The sequence below is a fragment of the Tachypleus tridentatus genome, chromosome 7 (assembly GCF_004210375.1).
Source record: "Tachypleus tridentatus isolate NWPU-2018 chromosome 7, ASM421037v1, whole genome shotgun sequence".
Classification (NCBI taxonomy): domain Eukaryota; kingdom Metazoa; phylum Arthropoda; class Merostomata; order Xiphosura; family Limulidae; genus Tachypleus; species Tachypleus tridentatus.
This window is the reverse complement of record NC_134831.1, coordinates 33,622,494-33,642,738: the sequence shown is the minus strand read 5'-3', so window position 1 is coordinate 33,642,738 and position 20,245 is coordinate 33,622,494. Positions and strand designations below refer to the sequence as shown.

The 20,245-nt window shown below is 32.8% G+C and overlaps 1 protein-coding gene across 13 annotated transcripts in view; it reads right to left on the bottom strand.

The window, feature by feature from the left end:
* Window positions 1–491: 491 nt before the first annotated feature.
* LOC143255401 (histone acetyltransferase KAT7-like) overlaps window positions 492–20,245 on the bottom strand; it is a 68,772-nt gene continuing 49,018 nt past the window's right edge. For 6 of the 13 annotated variants that reach the window (XM_076511000.1, XM_076511003.1, XM_076511004.1 and 3 more), the window contains 7 exons: window positions 20,012–20,101; window positions 12,299–12,439; window positions 11,425–11,518; window positions 8,863–9,009; window positions 8,396–8,502; window positions 7,589–7,686; window positions 492–1,571 (listed from right to left, as the gene is read on the bottom strand). In XM_076511000.1, coding sequence (XP_076367115.1) covers window positions 1,406–1,571; window positions 7,589–7,686; window positions 8,396–8,502; window positions 8,863–9,009; window positions 11,425–11,518; window positions 12,299–12,439; window positions 20,012–20,101 — 843 coding nt within the window. In that variant the 3' untranslated portion in view covers window positions 492–1,405. Of the gene's footprint in view, window positions 1,572–1,632; window positions 6,934–7,588; window positions 7,687–8,395; window positions 8,503–8,862; window positions 9,010–11,424; window positions 11,519–12,298; window positions 12,440–20,011; window positions 20,102–20,245 lie in introns of those variants that run through there. The other 7 variants (XM_076511005.1, XM_076511012.1, XM_076511007.1 and 4 more) reach the window with 6 other exon arrangements.

Genomic DNA, 20,245 nt, shown 5'->3' with positions numbered 1-20,245 from the left:
CCCTCAACCTTTGAAAAAGAGACGATGTCTTCACATCAGTTACTGGGCAGCACAGTACTTTACCAGATAAAACTTTATCGAAATACGTTACACATTAACTAAACCGAACAAACAGATTTTGGTTTAAGTTTAGTGTCCAGATAAAAGTAATGCTAATTACACCTATAGCAGTTTCTCTCAGTACTTAATATGCAGCTACTAAAAGTAACTTCAATATGTTATTTTTAAGTTCATCAAGATACTCTTACTAAGTACAAGGAAGGAGAGTTTGCAATATACATCAAGATGTTTAAACTTAGTACAAGTAAGGAGTGTTTGTGATATTTATCAAGATGCTTCAACTTACTACAAATAAGGAATGTTTGTGATATTCATCACAATGATACAACTTAATATCCTTAATGAGTTTTAGTGATATTCATCAAGGTTATTCAGTTTAATACAAGTAAAGGGCAAATGTGTAGAAATAACATACCAGTATACCTGGCTTAACAATGCACAATACTTTTATTGTTAAATTCTTGAAGTCATGTTGTGAAAAGTTAGTCCTGAATTTGTGTTTTTTGAGGAAAAAACATGTTCATGGTCTTTTTGAGAGCTTAAACCATAAAAAGTGACAATTCGATGAAATATGTATTCATGTTTAAAGACTGAAATATATTAGATCAAGTTTTAAGTATTTGAAATACACTTTCTTTTCCAGGCATTCAGATATTCATCAAGAACAAGTTATATTTAAGCAGATATAATTATCTTCCACTCATTAACTACATTTGAGCTAAGTTCTTTTTCTTCCATTTATTAACTATATTTAAGGAAACAACATTAGCTTTCACTGATTATTTGTACTTAAGCAGGCAGTATTAGTTTCCAGTAATTAATTGTACTTAATTAGATATTATTAGCTTCCTTTGGTTAATTATACTTAAACAGACAATATTACCTTCCATTGATTAATTATACTTACGTAATATGCATTCTTTTCTACTCCTTAGTTGTAGTTAAGTGGAATTATCAGCTTCCACTGGTTAATTTCATTTAAGGATACATCACCATCTTGTACTGATTAATTGTGCCTAAGCAGACACTATTATCTTCTTTTCGTTAATTGTACTTAAGCAAGCAACATCAGCTTCTGTTGGTTACTTGTACTCAAGCAGACATGTAGCTGTATTGGTTTATTATATTTAAAACATTATATTTTACTGATCAGTTCTACTTAAGTAGAATCATTAGTTTCCACTAATCAATTCTACTTAAGCAGACAACATAAACTTCCACTGGTTAGCTGTTCTTAAGCAAACATTATTAGCTTTGACTAGTTAAGTAGAATTATTAGCTTCAACTAATCAATTATATTTAAACAGACATCTTCCACTAGTTAACTGTACATAAGCAGACATTGTTAACTTCCACTGGTTAATTGTACTTCATCAGGTGCTCTGGTTGTCTTTAATCCAGGCATCTTATGGTGTGCAACTGATAAGTGGTTGAAATCATTGCATGTTTCTGACAGAATTCCACTCTTGAGATGCAAGATTGTGCTCTCTTTTGTATAGAAATTTTGGCTGCTAAAAAAAATTATAAAAATCATCAGTCTGTGTTCATCCTTGCTGTTTGTTTTTTTGAGCATTTCAAATGATTCTTGTTTTAAAAAGATGGTTGAAACTGTCACCATGTAAAACACTCACAGCTACACTTACCATTACCCCCTCACTAACAATCAGATAAGTTAATGTTTTACTTATTACTTATTAATTCAACTGAACACAATGAATAAATTAAAGTTTAATATTTGGTACCTAGATATTAAATATTATATTAAAGAATCATGGAAATATGTATTTAAATTCATTGTCAGTTAGACCGAAGACTATGTTTAAACTTTAACACACATCAGGGGGAGACTTTCCTCTTCTCTTACTTACTTTTTTTTTGCAGGGCAAAGAATTGACTTTTTAGGTATTTGTTTTATAATAAATTTACCAAAATACTATAAATTATAATTTTAAAGAACAATTTTCATTGTATCAAAGTTTATATTTTTGTAACTATAAACTTTGTGCTCTAGGTATTTGTAGGAAATTTTTGCATACAAATTCAAAAACAATAGGCAGCATAAGTTATATAATATAAATATAGCTATACATATTTCATAAGAAGTGATAGAAAGGCTATAATTAATTATTCAGTTCTTGGTCTTTGAAAGGTACAAACATTTGTCTAAAATAATTTAGAGCCAAAATCTATGAAAATGTTTTCAAAATGTAAGTGAAAATTTCATTGTCGGTATAGACATGCATGCAACATAGGGCTTGTCACTTTTGTGAATCTAATTTGAAAAAAACAAAAACAACCATATGTTATACTTTCTATCTTTCACAGTTAGTTTTCACTGGAGAAACAATACTTGAGTCTAGATGTTAAATGAGAGAAAGAAATATACAGACACATGGAGGTGGACTAATCAGCATACTTGAATAATATAAAGCATTTATAAAATTAGGAGACATTTGGTATATTTATTTTCCAATATTTTATCAAATTCATCAACTAGAAAAACATAATAATATGTTAAATGACTCCAATACAGACAATCTTAAGTATGGACATAAGAAAATGAAGTCTATTTTCACTTGCTACAAGTGAAAGCATGTAACAGTCCAACTTTCTTGTTCTCCATAAATAAGCTTCTTTTTTATGGATAACTGACAGAAGTAATCTTTTTGTGATGTAATGTAAAATTGTAACTTTATTATTTAAAAACAAATTTGAAGTATCAATTGTACTCAAGACAATAAAAACCTTCTTTAAATGTATGAAAGCTTTGTTGTAGCTGACTAATTATAATTGCTATTCAAAAATTATAATTTTCTGCATATTTTTCAGAGCTGTACAACTACATAAAGATGCAAACACATTAACTTGTACCATTGATATTTTTCATAAGATCATTTACATAAAGTATATTTTTAGGGCATGATGATGAGAAACCCACTTGAAGTAAAAATGTATCTCAGAATGGCTGGTACGGGTATTAACACTTTTATTGATAAGGAGAGAATGTTTCAACCTCCTTAGGTCATCTTCAGGTGAAAGTTGAAGCACTGATCTCCACTTTATTTTAATAACAGTTTTAATACCCATACCAGCCATCTTGAGATACATATTAAGAAATGGTTGTCTTGTTAACTGAACAGACATAGTACTGTCTCACATTATGCTAGTGCTAGACCCAAAATAGTCTAAACCAACATGGGATAAAACATTTGGTATACTTTTATTTACATAATATTTTATATTAACATAATCTATTCTGTGGAAAATATCAGATGAAACACACCAGATATAATGAATAAAGATGCTCAATTAGTGGCAAATATTAAATCCATACAAAAATGTTAAACTGACTGTCCAAATATGACATCAGTGGGTACAGGTGTCAGCAGTCATAATCAATGCACCATATAAAACTTAGTTTGTATTACAACATAGGGAAAGATGTTTAATAATCATAGGAAAAAGTGGTTAGTTATTAATATATCATGTGAAAAACACTTTGCAATAAAACTAAGTGAAAGATTCATTAAACTAACACAAAAGCTGTTTAAGGAATATTTCATAATGTTTTGATTGATGTTTACTATAGACTAAGTTCTATACAATGAAAAATAAACTGTAATTTAACAATAACTGTCTTTCCATCATTCTAAGTTAAAAAAAAAAAGAATAAATACCATTAAAATAACAAACATATGATCCATTTTATCTAAATTAACAAGCTTCTGTTACTTTTCTACTATAACTTAAAGCTCTGTGAAGCTTTGTCTTTAACACACTTTTTTCATAATCTTTCCATATACCATCTACTAAGCAAAACTAATTTAATCACTGTTTAACTATTAAAGAATAGCAGAAAAATAATTTTTATAATCCTACCCTATATCATGTGATAATAGTATCCTTTCTTATATGTTCATCAACCAATACAAGTGTTCTAATGACACTAACAATCATAAAACAAAATATTACTTAAAATACATGATGACAAGATACCAACTTGAAATATTAATGTACCTGAAGACAGTTGGTATGGGTATTAATAGTTTAATTAAAATAAAGTAGAGAACAATGTTTAAACCTTCTTAACCCATCTTCAGAAGGTTGAAATGTTGTTCTCTGTTTTATTTTGGTAAAATTGTTAATACCCATACCAGCTGTCCTGAGATACATTAATACTTAAAATAGTTTTATGCTCCTGTATTGTGAAGAGTGGTAATTCTTAGGAACAATTCAAACATGAAAAACAATGTATCTTGCACAAATATATATACATTTATATATATTATTTAAGTTATATGAATGCTTTAAAAGTTTTTTCTTTTTCAGTTTTGTTCAGGTTTAAACAATCATATCTGAGCACTAACTGTAGGTTCATACCACCTTTTGTTACACCATCATCATATATGGTAATAATGCTTCAAATGAAACACTAAACCAGAGGGTCCCAAATGTTTTGTGCTCACGGCATCCTATGAAAATAATGTTAACTTTGTGACACCACTCTTCTGACCCCTCACCCAAAAAGAGAACAGTGTTTCTTTTTAAAAACATGAAACACACTAACTTGGGGCTATTCTGAATAAAGAAAAGTGCTCTCAATGTTATATACTTAAACTTAATAAAATAATTAAACGTATCTTTGAACACACAATTAACTCATACAAAAGAAATGTTTTTTTATTCACCTGATTATCCAAATGAAGCCATATGAGTGTCACACCACATATGGGAATTCCTCATTTACTCTACTTTGACATCCTGTGCAAGGATAATAAGGCCACATTGGCCAAAATAAACTTGATTATTTTACATGGCCATGAAAAAAGCATACTTGATACCATGCATTTATAAAATTTCACAGTACACTTTCAATGGCTTCATGGCACACCAATTATATGAAAGAGATAAAAAGCACAGAACTACAACTCTTATTACCACTATTAATAACAAATTTTTTCCCTTGTACACCACACACCATGGGTAACTGTTTGTCTTGAAGTTCTTTACCAAGCCACTGTTTGCTTCTTTTTCCCTCTATTAAATTGTTTACAAAATTAAACTGTTTACAGAATGACAAGTGCTCTTACAAAGAAAGTGCAAAGTGTGAAACTAGAGTCAATATTAGAACAGTACAATTACTGTGTGTGATACAAGAGGTTACAAAGTTCACAAACACAATTTGGATATTTACTAAATTGCTAAGTAAACAACACTTATGCCACAAAACTAATTTACAAAAACGTAACAGACAGATTTTAAAAATAATATGGTTTGTTTGTATATTAACAACTTCTTTCTCTGACAGGAGTTCTACACTTCATTTCCACTACATTTAAGCATTAAACATTTTCTGAAGAATGTCAAAATACTGCATATTGTTCCATAGACCAATCAATTAAGGATTGTGGGTAAAAACATTATAATTACCAGAATGAGAAGTAATACAATGTTGCATACATATCCTAGGAAACTGTTCATCTATCACTTGTACTTTAACTGGTCAAGAACACAACACTTTCTATAGCAGTATCTACAGAATGCCCCCTCAAACTTGTATCTTTCAAGAAACTTAAATATCTAGTGCTGATCAGTGATGAAACAGGGGGAGTTTTATGAAATATGCAAAAAGTATTTTATTGCATGTATAAAAATGTTCTTTGTATTCTCTGAACGTAATTTTCATATATCTGATAATTTCAGTCCTTCAAAAAAAATAACAAAGTGCATTGAAACCTCAATTAGTCTCCTTGATTAGTCAGCCAATCCAAACATGGTTAGAAATAGACAAAGAAATCCAGTTAATGAGCATCAACCAGTGACAAGAAGAAAGCTGAAAAGTGTCAATTAAAATGCATAATTTATTAATTTTACTTGAACAAATTTTACATAGTAGTGTGCATACTAAACTATTTATTGTACTCTTCTTAAATAAAAGATGATGTAATCACTGCCTAAACACATCCCAAGACAGAAGGGGTTAAAACAACTAAGATTTCAGAGTGCACTTATTATTTTGTATTCTACCAAACTAAAAGTTACAATACTATTTAATCAGTGAATATCAACAACAAATAGCTAAACATTTTTACGTGTGCATAATATTTAAACTGATAATCAAGATATTCATATAATCAGGAAGAGATAACAAACTAAATGTTATGAATTAAATCTTACTTTACACAGTTTACTACTTCATAAATACAGTCATGTTCTGATCACATTTCACAAATTAATCTTTCACAACACATTCAGACTCTCCAGAAAAATTATATTTCCTATTATTAATTATCACTTCTGGCACCTATTTATAACTTAAACATGTATTCAGTCTGTTTAAGTTTACCTAAAATACAATTCAACTATATGTTGTGAGCCAAATGAGGCCTACATTCTTATTGTGTGTATTGTGATATATAATAGTGTGTGTGCACTTCAGAAAATTACAATCACCAAATGTTACACCTACAAAATCATATTCTGCCCTCTAGAAGTTAAACTGTATTCTTCAGAGAAAAATTCTAAAATAATAAGTGTATGTAAATAACCATGAATACATTTAAGTTGTAGTACAAACTTAAGAAGAAACCTTGGTTTATAACAAACTTTCTGGTTAATTTATAGCCCTGCAAGGTACTGATAAATTTATTTCAACTGATTGAAAAAAAAAAGCATGTAACCAAATGACAAGAGTATGTTCACCAAGACTCCCGCATACCTTTAAAACATTTTGTATTGTTTATAAACTCAAAATGTTAAAAGAAGCCTCTAAATTCCAAGTGCATACATATAATATCACTAACAGTGTACAATAAAGGATAAACATACTTACATCAAAATAACTTCTGCCATTCACTTTCCACAAATGATAAACTATAAAAGTGAAGTGATGTTATGGGAATACTGACCTTTTACCCCAAGGTCAAAATATTACAATAATCAAGATATCTCACTGATATTGGGCTTCTTAAACTTACAGTTGAACTATGTATAATAAAATTTTGTAAGAAAATTTTAAAATTAGATCTGAGGTTTTTTGAAACTACTCTCAAGACCTTATGACTAGTAATCACGCAGTCTGTAAGACACATAACAATTGAATTACAAGAACTCTTTTACATATTGTTTTAGCACTAAAAAAAAATTGTGCTATTTTCTAAACTTACAAACATAATCACATTAAACATAAAGCGGATCCATAAATGATGGTTAATTTTATTCAACCCACTAATCTCTGAATAAGAACACTGTCTTTCAAATACGATATCATGAATACTGATGTAAATTGGATAAATTGGCACAATGCACATAGAGTTACAAGTTTAACAAACAACCAACAATGGTTCACCTATAACAGTCTGAACTTCCTATTTACAAACTTTTGGGAACAGTGATGATATAAAAGTTAAAGACAACTCCAAAATAATCATCAGCTGCTCTATATTTAAAAGTGGCAGGTTTATTGAAGACAATAAAGCACAATGGTGTTGTTTGTTACTCTTGTAAAAGTATCTTAACTGAGACTCACTTAACTGGGGTGTGTGGATGCCACCTCAGACAGTTGGGATCTATACCCTTATTACCATGTTTTTTCTTGTTTTGGGTGACATATTCATCCAAAAGGTCCTAAAAAGGAAAAAAGTTTGAGTGAAGCCACCCAAAATTATGATACCAAAACATGGAAAGCCTTTAAAAAATCCCTGTATGTAAGACAACAGTCCTCAGTAATTTTATATATTTTCTTTAAGAATATAAAAAAGAACACTTGTATTATATGGTATTTAAAAAAAATCATTCGTTGCAATATGTCTGCACACACAGCTCTTTGTGTAGCACTTTTAAATTGTTCTCTCTCTCTCCTTCCTTATCTAGCACTGCAACTTAGAGCAGTTATTTGAAACTACTAAGTGTTTATAGTGAGGTAAGACAGCCTGGTACATAGCAATAAATTACTGATCTAAACTACTTTACCCAAAATTTCAATAACATAAGAATTCAAAACAAAACATCCACAAATACTTAATGAATGTTGTTTCTATAAATTCTCTGCACTAGTTTATTTACTTTTGTGCTAGAAGACTTCACTACTAATCAAAGCAATTTCTTCCCATCTCCAGTAATGCAGTTATATCTTGATCAGTCTAGGTAGCACTGAGCCATTCTTAATTCTAAACGACTGATCTTAGTGATGCAGCTAGTTTTACTTTAACAAATTGTATTTAAAGAACTTATTTTTCTTGCTACTCACTTTCCTTTGTCTTTCGATGGTTACACTGTATAGCATTATCAAGAAACAAAGATATTACTGGTTCTGAAAGATGAAGATGGCTTTTACCTGTTTCTTTAACACAAGATGTCGGCCTTTCCAATATTTTAACATTCCAAGGGCTTGCAAGGTACTGACAATATCATAGGCATTAATAGCTGTATCCTGGCTGATGTCTAGAAAACAGAACAAGAGCTCTTAGTGTTAACTTCTACAAATAATGAAAACAACAACTTTCTTACAGTCATCAACATAACACTTAATCCTATGTTGTTTTACTTTACACAGTAAGTACGAGTTGATACTAAAAGTAATGAATTAATCTAACTATACAACTCTGTGAAATTAAAAGTACCAAACTCAATGACTAAAATGCCAGTCATCTGAAAATCAGTTGCCAGTTACAAAACATTTAGCTATATAACAGTTTTACGAAAAAGAGAACCTTATTCTAGGACACACACTGTCTTCAGTATGTTCATGTTTGTAAGATCTATATTTGGCTGTGAAACAGTTTCAAGAAACATAAAGCACACCTTTAATTGATATTTCCTTTCCATCATAATGAAACATGTACTCAAGAAGAACACATTTCCAATAACTTCTGTAACAGATGAGACCAAGATCTGAGAGGGGTTTCTCTGGAGAACCAACTTTCTGTTCCACTTTGGTTAACAAGTAACCTATAGAAGAAAAAAAAAAGCAATAATTAAGATTCCTTGTAAATTACAGTTGTATGGATAATAAACAAAATTCACTTACGTGTTAATCACCGGAAATTGTACATGAAGTAACTATTTTCCTTTCACTTATGATTAGCATACTTATTTAAATGAAAAATTATTTCTCAACTCCCTAGTCTTAAAATAAGCTTTCAAGTTTTGTATCACATTAAAGTACTGTTTGTTTCTAATATTCATGCAAAGCTACAAAAGAGCTACATGCACTAGTCATTTCCAATTTTGAACACATACACCAAAGGAAGGACAGCTCATCAACATGAACCCTTAGATTTAAATTCCTGCAAACCAACTTCTAGGCCATGCCAAGCCCCACAGTGAAGTAAAAATAGAAAAAACAACTGCAATAAGTAAGTCTTTAAATGCTGCATACTGAGCTAAACCTCATTACTCGAGTTTTTCAGATGCTTATTATGGATAACATTGAAACGTTTAATACTAAAGAAAACAGGCAACAACAACCAATAACACGAGTATATAAGTTATTTACATCCTTTAAAATCTTGGCACAGTTGTAGCTTATAACATTTTTCAGTACAAACCATTATAGAAAATGCTCTGATTGACAAAATCCCTTTTCTTAGGCACTGAAAACTTACATTATTAACATATGGTTGTTGAAAGTTGCATACAGCATAAAGTATTTTATCACTGACTTCCAAGATATTTCAATCGAAATAGCTCTCTGAACATTAAATAAATATATCATCAACTACAATCTACCTCCTCACTGTAAGATTTAAGAGACTAGCACATAAAACCATGGAACAGTTTGAAACATAAAATTTTACAGGCACTTTTTAAAGTTGATTTCTTGGGGGATTTAATGAAACATTTTCTGTAATTGAAATATTATAATAAATAGCTAATTTTACAGTGTTCTACAACATAGGTTCAACATTAAAAATAAAAGTAAAATCAGCTTTATGTGCATGCTCAGGTACAGTAGATGTAGCTAGTAAACCAATAAAAATTCTTGTTCATGTTTGTAAGATCTACCTTACTGTACAATACATTCTGTTTTTATTATATTAATGTTTGTAAGATCTACCTTATTCTATAACACACATGCTCTTTTTATTATGCTCATGTTTGTACAATCTACCTTTTCCACAATACAAAAACCAACATTTTTTTACAGAATGTAAATAAAAATATTTTAATAAAATAAAACACAAATGGACTTCATAATGTTTTATTTATACAAATGAACTACTTAATTACATTAAACTATAACATAATATGAAATAACCATTAAGTTGGTTCCACAACATATACTGTTTTTATTATGCTCATGTTTGTACAATCTACCTTATTCCACAACATATGCTGTTTTATTATGCTTATATTTGTACAATCTACCTTATTCCACAATATATGCTGTTTTATTATGCTTATATTTGTACAATCTACCTTATTCCACAATATATGCTGTTTTATTATGCTCATGTTTGTACAATCTACCTTATTCCACAACATATGCTGTTTTTATTATGCTCATGTCTGTACAATCTACCTTATTCCACAACACATGCTGTTTTCAGTAATTTCACAGAGAGAAAAATGGATATAATAAAATAGAATAACTTCAAATCAAATTAATTAAAATACTTGTAAACTGTAACTTTTAAGCTATGGCTATACATGAGAAAGGTAATACTGGAAGCATTGGAACTCACTGTATCTGTTACATGAACAATATTAATACATATACCAACTATACTACACTGAATGAAGTGCTTTTGTTGTAACTGTTTGTTTTTCCAAAGAGGGAGAGAAAATGCATTTTATGAAAGCTAGGGCATCACTAAAACTTACAAGTTTAATAATAAAAGAATGACAGTTTTGTTTCATTAAATCCCAGTTTAAAGCTATTATTGATCAGCTGACTTCCCTTTATACAAAGTTCCAACTTCTTTTGTGGGCATACAACTAGGAATTTGAAATTTTGCAATACCACACAAATATTTTAATTTTGGAATTGTTAAAACCCAATTCATGATAAGAAATCTACTCGTCACTTGTCATAAAACACATACTTTCCATAGTATTTGGTGTCACCTACCAATGAAACAAAATTTCTACTTCTGGCAAAATGTTTGAACAATAATAATAAAAAATTGCAAGTGTTCAAATTTTAAACACATCTAATATATCATTAAAGATGTATTTAAAAACTTAGCAATAAAAGTAAGGCTCTGTACCTAAACCTTTGACTTCAGGAGTCTAGTGTTCTCCAGTTTAAAAAAAAAAAATTCTCTTCACTTAGCATTACCAACAGTCCACTACAGAACTCTACTTTAGAAGTGGATTCTCTTAGTGACCTGGATAAAGAATATATAACTTAGTAAAACTTACTGAAATCTATTAACATCTTTCCATAGCCTTGTCTCTGATATGGAGGCAGAGTTAAAATACAGGACACATTGTAGTTCAAGAAAGAATTCTTTTCCTAGAAATACAATGAAAGAAAAATATAACACACTTTCTTTAAACATTTATGATTATTCTGTTGTACTGTGAAATATATTTGAATCTTTCAGTAATAAATGCAGAGAAATCAAAATAATCTGCAAACCACTAGCTTCTTCCATACTAGTATTTTTAAATATTATTACAAAAACATATTTAGGACTATAATGATATATCTGCATAAGCCTTATAATACTGTGTTTAAAGCCTATATTAACAGATCCTTAACTTAAGATAATTTCTCAGGGCCTGGATTTGTTGGTCCTACATGATTATCTTTGGATCAATTTTTGGCTAAAGTCTATACCACGTTACTTGATTATCCAACTCCATCTCTTGTGCTATTGATATTCATAATATGTTCTGATGGTAAAACTGGTGAAGACATTATCCTCAAGATGCAATGTGTTCTGATAGTAAAACTGGTGAAGACATTCACTAGATGCAATGTGTTCTGATGGTAAAACTGGTGAAGACATTATTCCCAAGATGCAATATGTTACAATGGTAAAATTGGCAATTAAAATATATGAAATGCTCTTACACCAAATTACTTTGTTACAAAATTAATAAGCTAAATTATATTAAGAATTAAACACAAAAACCAACATTTTGTTTGCAGAATGTAAATAAAAATATTTTAATATTTAATATTTAATAAAACACAAATGGACTTCATAACATTTTATTTATACAAGTGAATTACTTAATTACGTTGAAGTATAACATTATATGATATAACCATCGAGTTGATTCCAACCTTTGAAAAATATCCAATTATGTGACATCCTTCATTGTTGGCTTCAGTCAAGACATAAAACAAAAAGGGTTCCACATCAAAATAAAGAGTCTTGTGATCAAGAAAAAGCTTAGCAAGAAGACAGAGATTCTGACAATAAATCTGGAAACAGAAAAAGCAACTTTATCAAGCTTGCTTCTGCTGGACATAAAAATGTTAAAACCAATTACAGCCCTAGTGGTGAAATTGATAAAACATTTGCTACATCTGTTGTTCTTTCATATGCATATTTTTCCACAATATTCACTAAAATGTTCTCTTGAAAACTTTTAAGAGGTATATATAATTAATTCAGTTGTAAGATCCACTACTTACTTTGGTATTTAAATGTATTTAAAACAAATCTGTCAGTCTTTTATAGTGTTATAGTACAATCAAGGAGGACACATTAAGAAAAGTAATATTAAGATAATCATTACAATATTTAGCATATTGGATGTCAGTACCTTGTTAATATCTCTTAGCTTGTCATATTACTATGAAGAGGATAGTCTGGGGGTTAAAAGGCAGAAAAAGAAGTAGATTACACTATCTTGTGGCACAAATGGAAGACATAAATCACAGAGCAAGAGATACAATGAAAAGGACTGGTAACAATACAGTTTTTATTGTGCACATAGGAGGTAATGATATAAGGAAAAATATGTCATAGGACCTAATTAATAAGTACAAGAGGTTGATAAAATCACTTAAAGATAAAGGATACAATTAATTGTGTCAGGGGTACTGTCAAGAATTAAATGTGGAGATGAAAGTTTGAGTTGGTTACGTGAGTTAAATCTTAGGCTGAAATTAATATGTACGGATGAGCAGGTTAGACTTGAGGGATCAGTTCAGTGGAAGGAGGGAACTTTATGGAATAAATGGTTTACATTTAAGTAGGAAAAGGTTTGGCATGTTTGTTATGCTATGGTTTTAAACTAGGACTATGTAGTGGTGAGAGCAAAGATAAACTAAATTACACAAAACTGAGATGCAAAGTAACGTTTAGCATGGGAAATCTGTGTGAAAGTAGTTACAAGAACAGGCTACAAATTTTTCTAAGTCATTGAATATTGTACTTGTACCAACAGATTAGCTAATGTCACTTCTATCTTCAAGGTAATAGAAGTCATCCCAGTAATTATACGTCTATTAATCTCACATCAGTTCTGGGAAAGGTTTTGGAAAGTCTGACAAATGATACTTTGCTTAGATTTTCAATGGATAGTAAACATGATTTCACCGAGGGAAAAAATCTTGCTTTGCAAATCTTTTGGCATATTTTGAAAATGTTACTGCTTATGTAAATGACAGTAAGGTAGTAAATTTCATATATCTGGATTTTCAGAGACCAACTGAAAAAGTGTCATGTAAAAGGCTTGTAAAGAAACTTATCTCTACAGGTGTGAGGGATAAGTTAACTAATTGGTTAGAAGAGTGGCTTGACAGAAGAATGCAGAGGGTTGTTATAAATGGAGTTCTCTCAAACTGGATTAATGTGACAAGTGGTGTACCTCAGGGCTCAGTCTTTGGACCATTGCTCTTTTTAATTTACATCAATGACACAGATGAAGGGATAATGGTTAATAAATTACTTAAATTTGCAGATATGCTTGCTGTAAAGAGGATGCTGATGATTTACAAAAGTGTTTAAATCATTTAATGAGGCAAGCAAATAAATGGCTGATGGGTTTCAATTATGATAAATGTAAGATACTGAATGTAGGTTATCATAATTTAAACTACAAGCATAATTTGGTTGGGAATAAACTTAAGATTGTCATGTAAGAAAAATATCTCAGTGTAATGGCTGATCAGTCCCTTAAGGCATCCAAACATTGTTCTGTTGTTAGTTGTAGGGCAAATAGGATTTTAGGTTGTACCTAAATATTAAATGCAAGTAAAAAGAGGTTATAATTTTGTTCCATATAGAAATTACACTGTTAAATAGCATTTGGAGTATTGTGTTCAATATTTGGAAAAGCTTGTTTTCATGTTGCTCTCTCCTAGTCAACTGCCAACTGGCACAGAGCTGAGCCTTGAATACAGAACCATAGTCCACGTATGGAACAGGCACAGCAGTGATAGTACCAGAGCAGACAGATTTAGCTGCGGTGTCAGCAAGCCCGCTTCGATGAATACCAATGTGGCCTGGTATCCAGAAAAACTCAATAGAAGTAGATGTTTAAGAGAAATGTGCCAGAAATATTGGCAAGAATAGTGGGAGAACTATTGTGAAGCAATCCCAGGGCAGTGAACACATAAGCTGTAGAGTAGATTCTGCACACAATCACCAAACCACAACAAACCATGGCAGAGCCCACAGAGTTACCTAATTTCAAACCATTTGTATAAATAAGAATGGAAGGATAATTCGAAAGATGTTCAGCAAATAACAGAGTATTTCCAATCAGGAGTATCTGTTTTTCTCAGATGACTTTAAGACAGGTCACATTTGGGGGCTGTAATAAGCCATGGTGGGGTAGATTGACCTGTGGATACGGCAATGTTATCCAAGGAGAAACCCAATTCATTCAACTGCACCTGGATATGAAGGCCAAAAGGAGCAATGGCAGATCATCTCTTCTGAAAAAGCACAGCCCACCAAGGAAGGAAAATATAACCCCAGGTGGGATGCTTTGATAAAGTACGAAGTTTCAAAGCATTGAGTAAAGATAGTTGCAAATGACGGAGGTTCATGAGACTCCATGTATAAGCTCTGAACTGGGGAAGTGCAAAATGCCCTGGTGCAGAGCCGCAGTCTTCAAGGCTGAGATCCTGGCAGAGACCAGTGACCTATAGCCTAGTTTTGATCAAACAAGACCACAATATATCTTTAGCATAAAACATTGATCTGCTCCCCAATTGGTGGAAGAGAGGAAAAGGAGGATGTTCATTGCTCTTGTACATTTGACCTGTAGCTGCTTGATGTGTGGTATAAAAATCAAAGATAAACCCCAAGAACTTTGTCTCAGGAACCACATGTAGCACAATTTCACCGATACACAGTTCAGGATCAGGATGAAAACCCTGTTGGTGGCAAAAGTGCATGGAAATTGTTTTAGAGAGAGAGAGAGGTTAAAACCATTCACTGTGGTCCACTTCAGTAAATGATTGAAGTCCATCTGTAGCAGCTGCTCAATGTACCTAATGTTCGATGACTGGCATGAGATGTGAAAGCCGTTTACATAGAGCCCATTTGCAACAGTAAGATGGTATTAATCTTTACACTCAAAACACAGCCCTGATGCATTCCAAGTTCCTGTAAAAAAGAACAGGAAAGTGTTGAACTCCCATAAGCTTGGAATCACCTGTCCATCAACAAATTTTTAATAAAAATGGGCAAATGGCTACGTAACCCATATAATGAAGGTCTCGCAAAATGCCATACCTCCATGTTGTATCATAAGCCTTCTCATTGTCAAAGAATATTGATACAAGATGTTGTCGTTTGAGAAAAGCTTTTCTGATTGACATTTCAAGTCAAATCAGGTGGTTTGTGGTGGAGCGCTGCTGTCGGAACCCACATGCGATAGGGGGTTGTTTGATTCCTCGAATCAAACAAGATGAGCATTAACCATTCTCTCTTAGGTCTTACAGAAACAGCTTGTCAAGACAATTAGATGGTAGTTTGAAGAAATCTAGGATCCTTCCCAGGCTTAGAGAAAGGTAGGACAATACCCTGGTACCAGGCATCAGGAAAAACATTCTCCTGCCAGAACCAGTTAGAAACAATCAGAAGAATAGCAAGAGAAGCACAAGATAGATGGCACAGCATGTCATAGTGTACATCATCAGGTCCAACCAATGTACTGCCAGACCAATGAAGGACCAGCTTGAGTTCCACCAGTGAAAAAGGACGATTATAGTAATAGAGACAATCAGCTCAAAAGGAAAGAAGTGACTACTCTGCCCGAGTCTTGTTGACTAAGATGATAGAGAATGAAGCAGAAGTGCTAGATACCTGACCATTAGAGATCAAGATCAAGAGGACAAAGTTATATTGCCCACTGACTTTTCGAATCTTGCCCCATATGACTCTGAAAATGGTGAAAGAAGATATGCTGGTTGTGAACTTAATCCAAGAGCCCTTCTGGCTTTGATGTCTTACCCACCGAGCATGTGTATGAGCCTGCAGGAAAGCAATGCAGTTCAAGAGTGTAGAATACCTATGAAAAGTATCCCAGGCCCATTTTTGAGCCTTCTATGCCATGTGGAAGGCAGGATTCTATCATGGACAAGGATATTGTGGAAAACATGTCAAGGTTTTAGGAATACATTAAGCAGATGCATGTATAATACAGTCAGTTACTAATGGCACACAGTTGTCTATTAACTGCTTACAGGCGATGGCAGGATCAAGTTCTTTGAGAGCAGTAAAAGAGGGCCAGTTTGATTGATCCAGCTTCCATTGGAGCATGCAGGTCAGATGGCATCAATCACAGCCAGTATTTTTCAAAATTATAGAAAAATGATCACTGCCTTGTAGGTTATTGTCAATCCTCAATGAAAAGTGGGAGAATAGTGAAAGGGAGCAAACTAAGAGATCAAAAGCAGTAAAGGACAGTCTAGGTGCATGAAAATAAGTATAAGAACCAGTATTGAGAAGAGAGAGGTTGTTATCAGAGAGTATACTCTCTATGGAACGATCTCTCCCATCAATATCAACACTTCCCCAGGGTGGTTGGTGTCCATTAAAGTCCCCCAGGATTAAAAAGGGAGATGACAACTGTTAAATGAATGCAACAAGGGCTAATTGATCATAAGTCTCTCCAAGTGACAGGTAAAGAGAGCAAACAGTGATGGTACAACCCAAGGAAACATGGATGGTTACGGCCTCCAACGGTATGTTGAGTGGCAAAGACAGGGTGGGCACATGCTGATCAACCAACAGTGCCACCTCTCCATTCATTCATCCATCATTTCTATACAAAAAGAACTGCTGAAAGGTGACTGTTTCAGCAGGTTTTAGAAATGTTTCCTGTAAGGAAAAGTATACAGGATGGTAGGAAGCAACCAGTGCTTTGATATCCTCTAGATTACAGCATAAACCTCAACAGTTCCATTGTATCAAGGTGGCCATTCTTATTTATGTGTAGGCAAACTGGGTGGAGAGCCTTTCTGTTTACAACAATGTCTTTTTTGTTACTGTCTTCATTTCAGGGAGGTCTGTCGACCTCCATGGATCCTGCCCTGGGTCAGTTGGGCAGGTCTTTGCTGTTGGAAGAGGATTTCAGTGAATGGAGACATGAATGAATTATCGTTTTGCATCTTGGAGTGGGAGAAGAAGATGTACCCAAGGAAATACCTGTACCTGGAACCAAAGAATGTGAATCTTGGGGTGTGCTGGAATGTATTTTAGGGACAGAGATGGGTGTTGACATTGATTCATTAACTTTTTTAACCATGGAAGTCAAAAGACTTTTCATTTGGTTTCAGAACAAATCTTTTGGAGGCACAGAGAGATCCATTTGCACTCCACTGTAGTAGTGGAACAAGGTAAGCAGCATACATCTGAGATGAAGTGGTGAACAGCAACCTTCAAGCCTCAAGGTAAGTAACGTTTTGAATCATCTTCAAACACTGTACCTCTTTTTCTTCCATCCATTTAGGGCAAGAATGAAAGTAGGATGGGTGAGAGCCATTGCAATTAATGCAACAGGGATGCGTTTCACACTCATATGCTTCATGGTCCTTGCACAACAACTAGCACACAGTCAAGGAACCACGACATGATGTCTTCAAGTGACAGAACTGCTGACACAAGAAGCATCTGAGAGGATTTGGAATGTATGGCTGTACCTTGCAATTAAGATAACCTGTCTTGATGGTGGCAGGTGGACATGATGATGTAAATGTTAAAATGAGGACATTGGTCAGCATCATAATTCCATCTTTGTAAATGGAGATACGCCTCACTGCAGAAACTCCTTGGATGGATAAACCAGTGAGAATCTCCAACTTGAGAATGTTTTTCAAATCCCTCCCAACAATAATTCCTCATGACAAATTCAAAGTAGCATGAGGCACAACCTCAATAGGTATATCCCCAATCACCTTTGAATGTAAGAGGAGTTCACTGTGTTTAGATGTGGATGTTTCCACCGACATGTCACCACAGCAAAGCTTTCTGACTGACTTTGGAGAGTCAGCAAATCCCTCCAGTTCTTTCTGAATAAAAAAGGAGACATTTGCCCTAAAGGTTTGTCTGAAAGAGAATGTAGTATAAGAAAATGAGGTACAGGTGTTATAGATGTTGAAGATTGCTGCTCAGAATCTTCAAGACATGGTTGTTCACCTGTGGGCTGGTTTTTTCACTATTTTATTTAAGTTTTTATTTGGAGGATCCATGGTAGAAAATTAATTTTTCAGCGCCTACTGACCTCACTCACCATGGAGCCCTACAAGGAGACGCACTAGAATGCCAAACAAATACCTCGCAACAATGCAAAAGGTTCGTGAGCATTATGTCCAAACACCAGCATCAGATACAATGTCCACAACACCTGTTGAGGACATCCAACACTGGAACTTGGTTGACCCTAGCCCAAGCTGACCAGCTGACTGATCCTAGGAGGGGCTACTTCAAGGCTGTTCGTCTACAGAAATTCAAGGCCAAAGTGGTGTGTTAGGGTTCAACCCCTCAACCACCATAATCCTCTCTTCCCCTTCATGGGTCACCACACACAGCAAACATGTGGATGGATGTTTAGATCCCAGAGAAGGTAAATTGAAAGAACAAAACCTTGCCTGAGATGTCCCCTCACCACTTACAGGAATCTACTATGAGGGGTGGACCAACAGATCCCTAAACATTATGTTATTTGCCATGTTATATATCTGAAGGGTGACATAGTACAGGAAATATTCTAAATTTTCTGAATTGCTCTTTAAATAAAACTTGAAACACTAACTTCATAAAGAAAACTTCATTCTAACTTTACTTTATTAATTTCATTAAAAATACAATACAGATCAAAATTGTTTCTGGATTAGACTAACATGTTCACAATGCCAGCTGAAGATAAACTTACTTGGTGAATTGGTTAACTGTCTTATAATTTTCTACAAAGCTCTAAAATCAATAAAGGACAGAACTTCCACACTTTTCTTACAGGGGCCTATTTTAAAAACACTTCCTGCCTAGATTTCTTGATAGTTTTGCCTTCCTCTCACAATGTCTCTCAATACAGAAACCAATATCAAAATGTAAATCATTCTCAAGCTAACTTAAATGAAACAAAGAAGTCTATCAATATCAACCAAACATTTCGAGTTAGTAACCACTTTAACAGATGCAACTATAAATAAAGTAGTATCAAATGTCTGAAAAATCCTAATCTGACATTCTGTACAAATAAAACTAAGTTACTCACTTCTTTGTAATGGAAAATATTACTTTAACTTTAGGGTTAAGAATTAGTAAATTGAAGTAACCTGTACACTTAATCATAAAAAAGATCTCCAGTTAGTATCATTTTTTAAATTTATTTTACATGTAAATAATAAGATTATTAAAAAACAAAATGGTGGCAATTCTTAGTTGCTAATACAATATTCAATTTGAACTGTCTTGTAAATTTTGCATATTAAGATGTTTATTTTGATATCTTAGAGCAGTTTCTGAACCTTTGAACACTACAGATCATTATACCAAAACATGCACGATGACATCTGAAACAAAATTCTTACCTTGTTTTTATCTCCATCAACCTCAAAGAAAGATACATTTCCTTTCCTATAGATTTCATCTCCAGGCGGATGTCTCCATACACATTTAGCCTGTAGGTAAGAAAAAATACTTAAATAATAATGTGACATGTTTCCTGGATTCCATCAACATAAAACAAAATGAGAGGTGCTTCTTTTCTCACAGATTTCAGCTCTAACTGTAGATTAGAAAGAATATTCCAGTACAACTTGTTA